General features: G+C 38.0%; 1 protein-coding gene across 1 annotated transcript in view; it reads right to left on the bottom strand.

Annotated features, from left to right (window-relative positions):
- Positions 1–15,781, bottom strand: part of LOC150097452 (A disintegrin and metalloproteinase with thrombospondin motifs adt-2-like) — a gene marked incomplete at its 3' end in the record, with an annotated part of 681,635 nt that overhangs the window by 152,173 nt on the left and 513,681 nt on the right. The window contains exon 14 of the mRNA XM_090406923.1: positions 5,578–5,714. Coding sequence (XP_090263049.1) covers positions 5,578–5,714 — 137 coding nt within the window. The remainder of the gene's footprint in view (positions 1–5,577; positions 5,715–15,781) is intronic.

Raw genomic sequence — 15,781 nt, 5'->3', positions numbered from 1 at the left:
TCTTTTGCTTGTGTAAGGAGCTGAGTTTCAATTTTCTCGGCTATGAAATTCATGATGGGGAAGACAATTTTTAGTTGAATTTTTTCCGTCTTTAATATTTTATTCATGTATGATGCTGTTCTGTTACACTAGTTCTGTTCTTCTGGGTTGGAAAATTTACTCCTAAGTCACTGAAAATTCAGGGACAGCATTTCTTAATGTGACCTTTCTTGTGACAGAAAAAACATTATGATGACACAGATAAGTAGAAAGTGTAGGTGACTCCAATTAGTGAGCACTGATTGTCTTTGGAAGCTTTTGATATGGGCAAAGTCAGTTTTTTTTTGTTTGTTTGTTTTGTTTTGGGTGCTGACAATACGGGTATTTTTCTAGTAACAGAATCCTTGATAATATTGATCTGATGAGGAATTTTTTTTTTTTTTTGGGGGGGGGGGGACATTCGATATTATTACTTCAGTCAGAATCAGTGCTATGTGGAGCTGATTCAAGATTATAGGCACTGATATCAATATCCTTGTGTCCATATCACTGTCATTGTCATATCCCTACGTGCCCTCGAGGGTACAGAGGTCTAACATGTGTCAGTTTATAGGCCAAAGTTAGCCCTGTGAGAATGGCCAGTCCTCAGCAGAATGCCAAGAGTATCGAACAATTGGTCCCCTTCCAACTACTAACCACACTCAGACTTGCTTAACTTGCATGAGACATTAGTAGCAGAGACCTACCAACCTTTACTGGCCCTTGTGTCCATAGGCACTGGCAATATTTTTTTAAGCAAAATTTTGGCAATCGCTATCAGACACTCTTCTAGAGGAATGTTTTCTTAGTGGCAAGCCATTCCATAATCCCAATTCCATTTTCTTGGGGAAATAATGTTCATAGTGGGGGCAGTTACTGAAGCATTAATTAGTCTACTATTCACTGATTCAATATTTGTGTGTGAGAGCAATAGTTTTGGGGAAGATGGGATATTTCTGTTAGCCACTATATTAGCATAAAAGACTTAAAATTGATTGACCTGTTTTTTTGTCCATTGCTTTTCCTTCCAGGTATAAAGTGGTAGGGGGGAATCTTTGTTTTGCTACCAGTGGTGGTAAGAGATCGTGCAGTTGCCATGGTAAGTAATTCTTCACTAATGATGGCCACATAAAGAGGAAGATGTCATATATCACTTTTTATGCATGTACACATAAAAAGTGGACATAAAAAGCTGGCCTATGAGTGGACAGCTCCTCAGAATGGAGGAATGAAATATACCAAGAATATATTAAGGATAAACGCATAACAAGGCAGGAAAAGCAGGAGTGATATTACAGGCAACACCTTGCAGCAGGTTTTTTCTAGTTTTCCATTGATATTAATCCCCTCCCCTCATCAATGAAAACCAGAAAAAAAAAAACCTGCAGCTTCTTTACATCAAACTCAGATGCGTTTGGTGCAGAGAAAGATACTCTATTCTTTCATTATGTTAATTAAATAAACCTAAGTGAAAGAGGCTAATTCAGCCATTTCTATAACTTACATCAGAATATACTGCAACTTTCTATTCTATTCACTCAGTCATCTTTTAATTAAAACACTAAATTACTACAGCAATCCCTCGATTAGTGGTGTGCCTAATGCGTTCTTTAAAACAGGCGCATTAATCGAATATAATAACCTATGGGAAAATGTATAATTCGTTCCTCAGATTTCTTTTTTGACCCTTAATTTTTTTTATAAAAGAATTAGGGTATGTCTCAGGATCTAGTTAAAGGAAAACCATGAAACTGAAAGACAATAAAACATACTCAGAATATAAATTTATTATTCTGCTTCTTAACAAAGAATTGAACTAACATAGTTTGGCAAGCATTCTGTTTCTTTTTTTTCATACAACCGATGGTATGGCCCTATTGCCTCTTCTGCAAATTTTAATGGTTCTCTCTTCATCAGGGTCGGTCTCTAAGCATTGCTGCTTAAAAACTTCAATTGTACGAAAACTATTTTCAAATTGTTTCTGTGAAACCTCTTTGGATTTGTCAGTGATTAAATTTTCTTCATATTCTTCAGGATCTTCCTGCTGTGCATCTGAATTTAGCAGGTTGGAATCAATCAACTTCTCAGAACGAGATTTAATTAACTTAGATTCATTTGAAAAGTATCTAAAATCATTTGCACAATGTGGAAGAATGTGCTTCCAAATGGCTCACATATTGCTAGCAGTAATTTCATTTGACTTTATAACCAGGCTGAGATTTCTCTGATTTGGCTAGAAAAGTCTTGGAAGGCATTCACTTCCAAAAAAAAGGCTGTTTCATCGACATTAAATATTTGTTGATCACAATAGTCTCCTTCTTACACAATTTTCTTCAAAAACTCTGGATATCTCCTTATCTGCACTTGTAGCTTCTCCTGTGATTAAAATATTATGTAGGCTATTTCTCTTTTTGAACCGCTCAAAGCACTAATGTGGAATTCTTCTTCTTTTCCATCATTGATAGCCCTTTCTTTCCGGGTTACAATGCTTTTGATTTAATAAGGCCAGTGTTTGGCGGGATCCGTTTTTGGTTACTATCTTCAATCCATGTAAAAAGAAGTCTCTCTAATTCAATCATTATAATACTTTGATTTTGAGTGCATGCATGATTCAGCAGTTGATTCACCCATTTTTGTGTTCTTGTCCTATCTCTGCTCTGGACTCACCTTGTTCGTTTATCTTTATTATTTCAAATTTTTCTTACAATGAGATTACTTTTCGAATCATTTTCATGTTTCTATTTTTTGCTCACTAATTCTTTTACTCATGATTAAAGGTTAGGAAAATAATTTAAAATAAAAAAGTAAGGAAAAAAATTGCACGTGATACAATCAGCAAAATGCTATGTAAAGCAGATGACATAGATTTTGGCAGTAAATTTGGAACATAGTGTACATGGAAATAATGTAGTATGCCATTAAAAAATAACTTTGTAAAATGTTTCAAATCGGTAACTAAATTATTTCATCCTTGTGAGTAATTTTTTAAATAGTTAGCCATAAAAAATGTATAGATCAAAAATTTTTAAAATCTGTAACATTTATTTTTAAGATGTACATATGTGCACTAATCGAATTTGGGTATTGAAAAAAAAATGAACAACTAATCGAAAATGCACTAATCGGGGGGCGCATTAATCAGGAATTGCTGATTTGTGTACATATATATATTATTATTATTACATAACACCTCCAGGGAGGGTACCTACTCTACAACTCTCTGTCTCCATCACTCCACCAACCGCATACCATCATCATCTACACCAACGCCATCTACTGTTGACCATCACCACTACGTATTTTCACAGACAATCACAAACATCCATGCCCACGGTGGGATGTTTGTGATTGTCTGTGAAATAATACAGAACAACCTGACTAAAACAGAATTAGCAGCAATTAAATCGTTAAAAGCCAAACAAAACATAATAATAACGAAAGCTGATAAAGGCAGTGCCACTGTTGTCCTTGACAGGTCAACATACATACTGCAAATGAACCAACTAGTAGCCGATAACAACACATATAAAATGGTAAATTATAACCCAACAAAGAGGATAAAGGACAAAACAGAAAAACTACTAAAGTCCGTCACTTCTTGGCCACCAGACACAGTTAAAAAACTCAAACCCCACTACGCCCGCCCCCCCAGAATATATGGGGTTCCGAAAATACACAAACAAAATGTGCCCCTTCGACCAATAGTGGAAGGAATAGACAGTCCCAATTACCACCTAGCCAAGAAATTAGCGGCAACACTCAAGGAGTTGGTAGGTCATTCCCCCTCCTACGTAAAAAACACACAACACTTTATAAACATAATCAAAAACATAACACTCGACAAAGACGACTTATTAGTCAGTTTTGATGTTTCTGCCATTTTCACTAATGTCCCCATCAATGACACAATTCTCCTACTACAGAACAAATTTCCGCCCGACATTACGGCCCTCTTTGCCCAAGTACTAAAGTCTGGTTACTTCGTGTGGCAAAACAAATTCTACCTACAAAAGGAAGGTATGGCCATGGGCTCACCATTATCCCCCCAATCGCGAACTTCTACATGGAAACCTTTGAGCAAAGGGCTCTTGACGACGGCTCATTGACGACGTGTTCGCGATCTGGCCGCACGGTCGACAAACGCTAAACACATTCCTCAGCCACCTAAACAAACAACACAAACGCATACAATTTACCATCTAAATCGAAAACCAAAATTCGCTCCCGTTCCTAGACACACTAGTTACACGTCTTCCTTCAGGCAATCTATCCTTCACGGTCTACCGAAAACCGACACACACGGGCCAATACATACATGCGAATTCATATCACCACCCAGCACAAAAATATGGAGTCATAAACACCCTTAAAAACAGAGCCACAACTATTTGCTCTAACCAGCAAGCCCTGAAACAAGAACTAAAAATCATTAGTGACACATTCATAAACAATGGCTATAACAAAAATACTGTCAATAAAATACTCTATAAAACCACAACAAAAAAGAATCTAGATTACAGTAAAACCATAGCCATCCCATATATTAAAGGGTTATCAGAAAAAATCAACAGAATCCTACAACATTATAACCTCAATGCCACCTTTAAACCACCCACTAAACTTAAAACCATATTCAGCTCCTCTAAGGATCCTCTCCTCCCATTAGCACATCCTGGAGTCTATTGCATCCGCTGCACCTGTAACTTACCGTACATTGGTGAAACAGGACGGACAATCCCTATACACAAAAAAGAACACATTAGACACATTAAATATAACCATTATGGTGAAGCAGGCCTCTCAGACCACGCACTCAACACCTTACACCAAATCAACTGGAAAAGCACCTGCTCCTTACACCGCACAAAAACATGGTACGAAAGAAAATTTAAAGAATCCTGTGAAATCCTGATAAACCACCCAAATATCAACAATAAAGATGGTATGAAAATTCCAAGGATCTGGATGGCACACATTCAGCCAACCTAATTTGAAAGATTCAACATAAGTCAGGACTCTAGCCAATCTGCTATTATTAGAAACCATTCCACTCCAACTGGCTGGAATGATGTTAATATATGTATATAGTAGACAACACAAATAATAGGACTCTAGCGTTGATGTATAATTTTTTTTTTTTTTTTTCCACCAGAGGTCAGGCCAACAATTGTGGTAGCGGTTAGTCAGTGTCTTTAACGAACCAGTATGATTGTAGTATAGCTTGTTTCCTGTGTATATTTGTACGCTCCAGAAGATGACCTTGACATAAAGGTCGAAACGTCGAATTGTAAAATTTTAGTAATAGTAAACTAAAGTTTTTATTCAAACACGGTAGTTGTCTCCATAATTTCCAAAAATGCATAATAATTAGTGAATTTATTTTTTTTTCTGTTTTAATCAGGCTAATTCAGCCATTTCTATAACTTACATCAGAATATAGTTTTGTATATTCAAATTGCTAAATTTGAATTTGAATGCTAAAATTGCTAAATTGCTATTTGTGTGTGTGTATATATATATATATATATATAAAGCAGAAAGAGGAAGGATGTCACAAACCTGACATTCTCCTTTCACACAATATTGATTTTGATGATGATATCCTCGCCAACAAGCCGTTCCATCTGGTACAATCCATCCTTGAGTCATGTAACCTCCTCCACGCTTGTGACACCATACATAACAGGAATGAGAGTCTTAAAGAAATTTTAAAAACAGGAAAACAGAGTAAGTTTAGTACTGCAGTTATTATAAGAATTATTATATATATTATTATTATTATTGCATATCCATAAGTCTCATCTCATCTTCTTTATACCTCTTTTACCTTGCGGTGTCGAGGGTCCATTGATCATCGGACCTTAATCCATTTACAGGATAAAGTGGTCAGCCCTATGCCCCGGTATATCCTATGGCCTGTAGTGTTAAGTTCTCAAGGCCAGTTTGCCTGCTTTGCAGGATGAAAAACCCCAGAATAAACTGATGGAAAAACCCTGCTGTCCACGCCCAAGACTGGCTAACTTGGCTATGGCTGAGGAAGATCCTTCATCTCCTCACGTCACCGACGGTAATCGAACCTAGGACACTCCTTCCCCAGGCATATGGTTGCGAAGTGCATAGCCACTAGGCTAACTGCGCGGACATATCCATAAGTCTCATGGTGGAATCTCGTGTGGTGTGAGATCCACACTAACAATTATTCACATAATGCCTATAATACCTCTCCTTAATATCATTCACTCCCACTCACAAGAAGTTCAGGTAATCTTTCCTACTCATAAGTGTTTTTGCTTTAGATTTGCAAGGAGTCTAATCTAGATAGAAAGTATTGTCTGGGGATAGTTTGAACATTTTAGTATGTTTTCTCTGCAAGGAAAAATTATAATGATTTTATTAAGATGGATTGTTGTCGGGGCGGGGGGGGGGGGGGAGGATATGTATGCATGGACAAATGCAGCAGATGTGTGTGTGTACTGAGAAATCAAACAAAAGTGAGAGTCTGTAGAAAGTGTGATATATTAATGGACTGTGGTGATCTGAATGAAATTCGGGAACCAGAAGTGAAGACTATCACAAGAATGGCAGGGATGGATGTAAGTCTGATGAGCAAAAGAGTGAGTACCAGAATGAATAAAAAATATAAGACTTGTTGATAAACTGACCATAGATTTTTTAATTCGTACGTCTGTTCGTACAATATTGCCTACTGTTCGTACAATATTTCGCTAGTAACTGACTACCTTTTTCAAGGCTTGCACAGTACAAAAAAATGATAAATGCAAAAAATGATAAAGGGTTAAGAATACAAAAAACGTTAGTACCCGTTAGGTAGCTAAGGTAACACATTTGCGTGACATGTCTGCATGAGTTGTGACTCTACTAAGTATCATGAACACGCGTTACATGCAAATGCATAATATGATTATTCGCGTACTGTAGTTCTGTTGAACTGAGATAATTAATTAGATATTTCCAAGTATCGTTCGGTATGGCCCCTTGATTTCTGTTTAGGTTGCTGCCTGTACGTAGCACTACTGCCCCTTCTTTGAATAATCGATGCCTGTAATCATCAACTATGTGGGATATAGAGCTGTTATCCCAGTCTATAGTGTGGTTCAAAGTTGAAAAGTGATGTGCTAAACTGGAGGTGATCGTTCTGTTGTGATTTACATCGCCAATATGTTCTTTCTGTCTTATTTCCAGCCTTCTCGAAGTTTGTCCAAAGGAAAGACCGCACGTGCATGGAATATTATACACACCTGGATATTTATAAAATGGAATACTGTCCTTAGCAGATCTTAGAACCTGTCTGATGCTAATAGTTGGTTTAAATACAACCCTGATGTTATGGGCTTTTAACAATCTCGCAATTTTGGTGGAAATTGAACCCATAAAGGGGATGACTGCTGTTGAAATTTGCTGGGAGACTGTTCTTTCTTGTTGGTTATCTTTGTATAGAAATTTGTTGATGATGTTTCGAGGATAACCATTTTGTGATAGTGTTATAGCGATTTGGGACAGTTCTGTCTGAACTTCTTCATCATCGGAGATAAAGTTTCTGGCTCGATTACTCATCATGTGGATGATGTTCTGTTTATGTGACCTATGATAGTTTGAAGAGAAATGTAGATATCGTCCAGTGTCTGTAGGTTTTTGTAAATGAGTTTCAGAATTTTGAGTATCAGAATATAAGCATGGAGAATGTGATTGTGAATAGAGAAATGATTAAAAAAGGAAAACCGAGCATGACCACAGAAGTGGAAGTAAGTCTGATTAATGAAGCAAAAGCTGGTGTGACTGTGGAAATGAAAGAAAGTCTGACTGATGGAGCAATAGCAGGGAATGCAAGAAAATGAAGTGATTAACATGAGGAATGAGATCAGGTGTGTACAGAATGAAATGAAACATATGGTGGATATGAATGGAAGAGTGCAAAGATTAAATTGAAAAATAGTGGAGAAAAAAAGTAGCAAATGACTCAAGAATAGCACTACAACAATACTATCATAAAAGGTCAGAATCTCATCTATCATAATAGATGAGATTGTGTCCGAGGTCTGTTTTCTACAACAGAGTATAAACAGGGTGATTAAGGTGCCAGATATGAGAAGTGTTTGAATAAGTTAGTGTTTGTGGTTGGAATGAATTATTTGGTTGAGCAAAGGGAGGATGTGAAGATGGATATCAGGATATTACTGAGGAAAGTGAAAGACAACAGTGTAGTTAGTATGAAGAGTAGTTTGTATGTTTCCCAGGCATGACAATGACGAGCTGCTGTGGAGAGCAAAGATCTAAATGGAATGTTAGTGGAAGCAGGTGAAGAGAAAGAGAGAGAGAGAGAAAAGTACACTTTGTGAATGTGTAGAATGAGTTTCAGGGATGAATAGAACTATATAAGAGTTGTGGATTGCATCAGAATGGCTGTGCAGTGAGTCATCTGGAAAGACTGCTGCTGGAAGGAAGTGTAATGAGTGATACAAACAAGATATCAGTGGAAGCAGTAATTAAATTCAGCCAGGGCCTGGCCCCAGAACTTTTTTTATGCACCAGGCCCAGACCTGGAACATTTTTCTGTTTTGTGATTTTTCTCCCTTTACAGTAATTATTCGACAACTGTTTACAGTTTTGAATGTGTATATAAAGTCAATATCAACAGTTGCCTGATTACAAATGCGTGATGAAAGGGACAGGGAGGTTTGGAGCTTCCTGTAATGCATTATCTTGCAGCAATTGACAAGCAAACATTATTACAGCATAGTGTAGAGGAATTTTGACAGACTCGTAGCAATATTTTGTCTTTTCTGGTTGACAAAAAAGTCAGCAACAGTTAGTAACCAACAATAGAACAGCAGATTAGTAGTTGTTTATCAGAGCTCGTGATTGTGAGAAGCACAAAGTAAATCGTGTAATATTTTTGTGTTTATGTAGGTCTACTATTTCATCTATGGATAAGTACATTGGTACCTTCTTTAAACAGAAAAATAGCTTGAATGACAGTGATAATACAAAACTTGTTTCTAATGAAAGTTTGTGTGTAGTTTCTGAAGAGAAAGCAGTCTGTAACGAATCAACAGAAACACAGGATTCCCATCAGTTGCAATGCGATAATATTAATACGTTGAACGAAAGGAAAGATTTGCTGACTTGCTGGACACTCGACCAGTGGATAGCATTCAAAGGTAAATACAACAGATTATTTTGTAAGGATGGAGGTTTAGGGTGTAGAACATGTGCAGAGGTACAGACCCTAGATACAAGTTCTTCACATCAGGGTATTCACTTAGCATCAGAGTGGTTAAATAGATTAATACGTATTAAAGGGGAATTGTCTAAACCAGTGTTTCTCAATGTGGGGCGTATGCCCTGCAGGGGGGCAATTTGAATATTTTGGGGGACAATTTGAAAACGTACATGTACATATTTATATATATTTATATTATACTTTTTCAGAACTTGGCTGACTATTATGCTAGAGGGGGGCATCAAGATCTTTGAGACATTGAGGTGGAGCATGATCCAAAAAACGTTGAGAAACACTGGTCTAAACAATGCCAACAAAAGCAACTCAGAAAGAAAATTTATGAACATAGAGATAATAAATCTCACTTCTAATTACTTCTAATAATTGCAGAAGCAATTATTAGAAGTAAAAGTGAGAATTCATTGCAACACATTGTAGAAGAACAGAACTCTTTAGCTTACGAAATCATGTGCTGTGTGTTTCGCACTGCATATCATATTGCAAAGCATAATCGTCCTTTTGAAGATCATCCAAAATTAATTGATCCTCAGATTCTTAATGGAATAGATGTGGAGCATGCTTTACATACTAATGTGACATGCACTGAGATAGTGAATCATATTGCAAAACAAATGAAACACAAAATTGCAGACAGCATTATAAACCACAGAACCAAAATCTCTACTATTCTGGATAAAAGTACATCCATATCTAACAGACTGTTCTGATAGTGTACATACAGGTTGCAATAAATGGTGGTGATGTTACAACACTATTCTTTGATTTAATTTAATTAGAAAGCACCAAAGCAATGGACATTAAAAATTCCCTTATGAAGTGTCTTGAAAAGCACGGTCTGAAAAAAGAAATCCTGCAGGAAATTCTAAATAGATTATGTATGAATGGGCTCTCAGTTATGCTATGGAAATGAACAGGTTTGGCAACATTGATGAAAGAAGATTTTCCAACAATTGTAACATGCCACTGTATAAATTATTGCTTAGAAGTTGCTGAGCATGATTCATTGAAACCTGTTCCAGAGTGTTCCATCAGTGAAACAAGAACCAGAGGTCATCCCTGGAAACTGTATAAAGAGGGTGTGAGGTAGGGGAGTGAGAAGCAGGTTTTTTTCATGCAGAGTTGTGAATGATTGGACTGCCTTGCCTGAGAGTGTGGTGTCTTCAGAGAATTTGAGTGTGTTTAAGGCATGGTATGATGAGCTGTGTATATATTAAAAGGACCTCCCAGATGAGTCTTTGACTCCATCAGGTCTTGGGTAATAATCCTTTCTTTTAGGCAGGAAATTCTAAATGGATTATGTACGGATGGGCTCTCAGTTATGCTATGGAAACAAACAGGTTTGGCAACATTGACGAAAGAAGATTTTCCAACAATTTTAACATGGCACTGTAATATTGGGTAATAATAATAATAATAATAATGTTACGACAACAAATGATTTTGTGGTTTTTCTTGATAAGGTATATTCAAATTTTAGTATGTTTCCAAAGAACTTACATGAACTAACAAAATGTGCAGAACAGTTGTTCTGCAGTCTCACCAAAGTGGGAAAGATGTTGTCAACTCATTGGGTTGCATCAAGTTTTCTGGCTGTAAATTCTATTTCAAATATTATTATTATTGTTAACACCCAAGACCCAAAGACTCATCTAGAAGGTCCTATTATCATACACACAGCTCATCATACCGTGCCTTTAACAAACTCAAATTCTCTGCAGATACCACACTCTCAGGCAAGGCATTCCAATCATTCACAACTCTGCATGCAAAAACATGCTTCTCACTCCCCTGCTCACATGCTCTTTATACAGTTTCCAGGGATAACCACTGGTTCTCCCCTTATCTCCCACTGTTTTCTGTAGAACCTCTCCAACATTGATCCTATAACAACCCCTTACTAACTTTTTGGTCTCTATCGTATCTCCCCTCTTCCTCCTATCCACCAGACTCTGTAAATTGCATCTTCTCAATCTTTCCTCATACTCGACATTCCAGAGGTCAGAAACTACCTTACTTAGTCGCCTCTGGACCCTTTTCAACATCTCTTCATCACTCTGAAAACCAGGTGACTAAATCTTGGCATACTAAATGTGTGGCCCAATCAAAGCCTTATACAATAGAACAATAGCCTTATACAATAGGACTATTGTTCTCAGATCTGGTCCCCAGGATATGAAGGGGATAAATTAACTGTGGAAATGGTACAAAGGTGGATAACAAAGATGGTGTCAGGACTGTACAATGTTAGTTATAAGGATCGACTGAGGAAGTGTGGAATGCAGAGAGTTTGGTGGATAGAAGAAGGAGAGGTGATATGATTTAACTGTTGAGAGGTGGTTACAGGGTTGACACTGGGGAGTGCTTTCGCTTGGTTGAACAGCGGAAAGGAGTCATGACAAAGAGACCATCCCTGGAAGTTACGAAAGGAAACTGTGAGAAAGAAGGTGAGAAGTGGTTTCTTTGCATGTAGGGTGGTTGAACCATGGAATGCATTGCCTGATGGAGTGGTGAGAGTGAGAACGGTCAATGCGTTTAAGGAATGGTATGATAGACTTTGTGTTTCCTAGGAGGGACCTCCCTCAATGAGTCTTGATAGACTTGTGTTTCTTAGAAAGGACCTCCCACGATGAGTCTTTTGACTCCATGAAGGCCTGAATAATAATACTAATACTAACAAAAATTGAACTACTTCAACAAGTCATGTCCTCCGCATCACTCCCATAAGTTTTTTGTGTTGTCTTACAATTTTGGCAATTAGTCTCCTAAATTTCAGATCCTTATCCACTATCACCCCAAGATCTCTTCTTTTCTCCACCTCTGAGAGTATATCCCCAACAAGAAAATATTCTGCATCCCATCTTTGTTTTAATTTTATATTTTGTAACATTGAACTCGCATCCCCATTCCCAATCACTCAATTTATTCAAGTCTTCTTGTAAAGCCACAACCTCTTCTCTACTCTTCATGGTTTGTCTCAACTTTGCAGCATCTGTAAACAACTGAATATCTCCATCCAAATTTTCGCCAATATCATTAATATACAAGTTAAACAGTAATGGCCTTAAAACAGACCCCTGAGGCATAACGCTAGTGACTTTCCTTTTCCTGGATATTGTTCCCCCTTACACAATTTGCTGATAACTATCAGATAGCCAGTCTCCAATCCAATGCACTAATCTAATATCCAACCCCATCTGCTCTAGTTTGATTATCAACTTATCAGTAATCTATCAAAAAGCCTTTGCAAAATCTAAGTATATTACTGTGTATCCCTCTCATCTATCCTAAGAATCAGTCACCTTATTGTAATAAGTAAGTAGATTACTAAAACATGACCTCCCTTTAGCAAATCCATGCTGTCCATCAAAGATAATACCATTGTTTTCAATCCAATTCTGGATCCTAGTTCTCACAAGATTCTCCAACAACTTAACCACAACACCTGACACACACACAGGTAGGCCTATAATTTGATGCTTGAGTTCTATTATTATTATTATTTATTATTATTATTCGTGACACCTCCAGGGACTCTGAAGACTCATAGCGGGAGGACACCTACTATACAATTGTTTCCACCACTACACCGAATCTCTACCAATCATCTTCATCAATGCCATCTACCACCCACCATCATCACCACAACTAGTATTTTTTGTCTGTAAATTGCGTGTGTTCCGAAGGGCCGATTTGTCTGTATGTGGGATGAAAAATCTGAGTTTCCGGGAGAAAAAACCCTGTTACCTCCGTATGAGATTGGTTAACTCACCTTCGATTGAAAAAGTATACATAAAGATTCCTCCTGCCGCGACGAGAATTGAACTTAGGCCTATTCCATTTGAAGGGTGCAATGCACCGTCATTTTTCCAATTGCATTACGGAGGCCCTTCTATCACCTCCCTTAGGAAGCGGTCTTGCTCTTCTTCCACTCCTTAGGAACTTGACCCAATGCAAGACTCATATTAAAAAAATATCTCAAGGCAGGTGTCAACTCGATGGCACATTTCTTCAGAATAAGTGGTGATATATTATCAAGTCCCACAGCCTTATTATCATCTAGTTTGCTCACTTACAATCATAACTATGAATAACTATGCATCATTACACAGTTTCTTTACACATGCAGCTCATGATGTAAATTGAGATAGTGAAGAAAAGGCAACATTTCAAGGGCTAGCTGGTAAACTTCAAGAAATGTACTTCGTAAACAATTTAGGAATAATGATGGATGCATTATCTGAGCTTTGTAGCCTCTCAGAATCTTTGCAAAAACAAACTGTGATGTTACCTGGAGCAAACCAACTCCTGCACAGAACAAGAGAAGTATTTAAAGGTCACAAAGAGAGAGGAGATATTTACTGGAGGGAAGTTCAGAAAGCTATAGAAGCAAATCGGTTTAATGGCCGGATGATATTGTCATGAACTATGGCGAACAAGAATTGAAAGAACTGTGTGATTTGTTTTCTCTGTGTTATTGTGAGGTCATTCAAATCTTATATTGATTTTAAGCACAGTGGAGATAAGCATGTGTCAGATGACGCTATGAAGAAACTTCTGAAGTATGTTGAAACAATACGAGTGAGCAATGCAGAGTGCGAGCGGGGGTTCAATATTATGAACAATATTGTGACACCAACAAGAAATGCTCTCATGGTTGAAAATGTCTCATCTTTGCTGACAGTAAACAGTTGTGGTCCACCAATTTCCCAGTGGGATCCTCTTCCATATGATAAACGTTGGATGTCTCAAGGAAGAAACAGTGCCCTTGGTTATTGTAAAAAGAGATTTGATGCATAGACAGACAAATCGAAGGAAGCCTTGTGGAAACTGATAGGGGTGGCCTCTTGTGGGAATGGATACTTGGGAGAAGGGAGACGACATCAGGTAACACTGAGCCCAGTGGAGTCTAGAAGGGATAATGCGGGGTATCGAAACAATGGCAGTCATATGCTTTATACTAATGCCAGGAGTATCGGGAATAAGGGAGGGAAATTGGTGGCGCAGATAGCATCAGCCTGGCCAAAAGTTATTGGGATCACTGAGACGTGGTTGACAGAAGAGGATATAATAACAGGAATAGAAGTCGCTGGGTACAGCATTTTTCGTCAGGATAGGAGGGGAACGTGTGGTGGTGGGGTACTGCTTATGATAAGTGATGACCTATGTCCTCTAAGAGTGGAGGCTTTGGAAGGAAGTGAGACAAATGATTTTGAGAGCATATGGTATGAGGTAGAGGTAGGCAAAACAGGATATTTAGTGGGGTGTTGCTACAGACCAAGGAGAACAGAGGATGGGGGACCAGGGGAAGTTTAGACAGTTAAGTTTGGCAAGTGCAAGAAGAATGATTGTTATGGGAGATTTTAACAACAGTAGTATAAATTGGAGAGAGAAAGGAAGATGCATGTAGCAATAGGGGAATGGAATTTCTAGAATTCTTGAGGGACACATGTCTTAGGTAATATGTAACAGAGGGAACAAGAGGTTCAAGAGTTTTGGATTTGGATATAGCATCAGAAGAGTTGATAATAACTGAGATGACATCTCTCCCACCAGTTGGAGAGAGTGACCATATGCTTTTGACTTGGAAAATGAATAGACATGCAGGAGTATCAAAGAGATGGGAACTTATGTGGAATTATAAAGCAGGTGATTATAATAGTCTTAGACGTCAACTTCGGGAAGTTTCATGGAGGGAGGAATTGAAAGGCCAGGATATCATTAGTGCATGAGAAATTGTGAAAGAATATTTGTTAGCAGCAATAGTAAGTTGTATAACATGAGTGAAGAAGAGGACACAATTTGGAGTAAAGTGGATGACAAACAATATTAAACAGCAACTGCATGCGAAAAAGAGGCTATGGAAGAGATATAAGGAGACAGGTGAAGAGAAGATGCATGAAGAATATAAGACACAGGCCAGAAGAGTGACTAGTGTGGTAAGGAAAGCGAAACTGGAATATGAGAGGAGATTAGCCCTAAGATCCAAAGAAAATCCTAGGGAATTTTTTAGCTATCTGGCCAGTAGGAGGAGAAATGACTGTGAAATATTGTGGGATAAAAATGGGAATAGAGTGACTGATGCAGAGGACATAGTGGAATTGTTCAATGAACACTTTATTGAAGTATTTCATCCTGCAGGAGTCAGTTTTAATGCTAGAGGGATAGGGCTGGATTGAGGTTTAGAGGTACAGCAGGAGAGTGTGTTTCGGATACTGAGTAATCTGGATGTCAGTAAAGCTTTGGGACTGGATGGTATTTCACCACAAGTTTTGAGAGAATGTGCTAGGGAACTGACAGTGCCTTTAACCTGGCTTTTCAATGAAAGTCTGGCTGCAGGAAAGGTGCCCAGGAAATGGAAGGAAGGGAAGATAGTGCCATTGCATAAGATTGGTAACAGACTGGAAGTGTCTAATTATAGGCCGGTTTGTGTGTCATCAGTAGTTGTTAAGATCTTGGAGAAAGTAGTGAGGGACCGTATACAGCATTGGGCAGATGAGGGTA

The sequence above is a fragment of the Typopeltis vanoorti genome, chromosome 17 (assembly GCF_054136105.1).
Source record: "Typopeltis vanoorti isolate ZY-2024b chromosome 17, IOZ_Tvanoo_1.0, whole genome shotgun sequence".
Classification (NCBI taxonomy): domain Eukaryota; kingdom Metazoa; phylum Arthropoda; class Arachnida; order Uropygi; family Thelyphonidae; genus Typopeltis; species Typopeltis vanoorti.
This window is presented reverse-complemented; position numbering and strand designations above follow the sequence as displayed.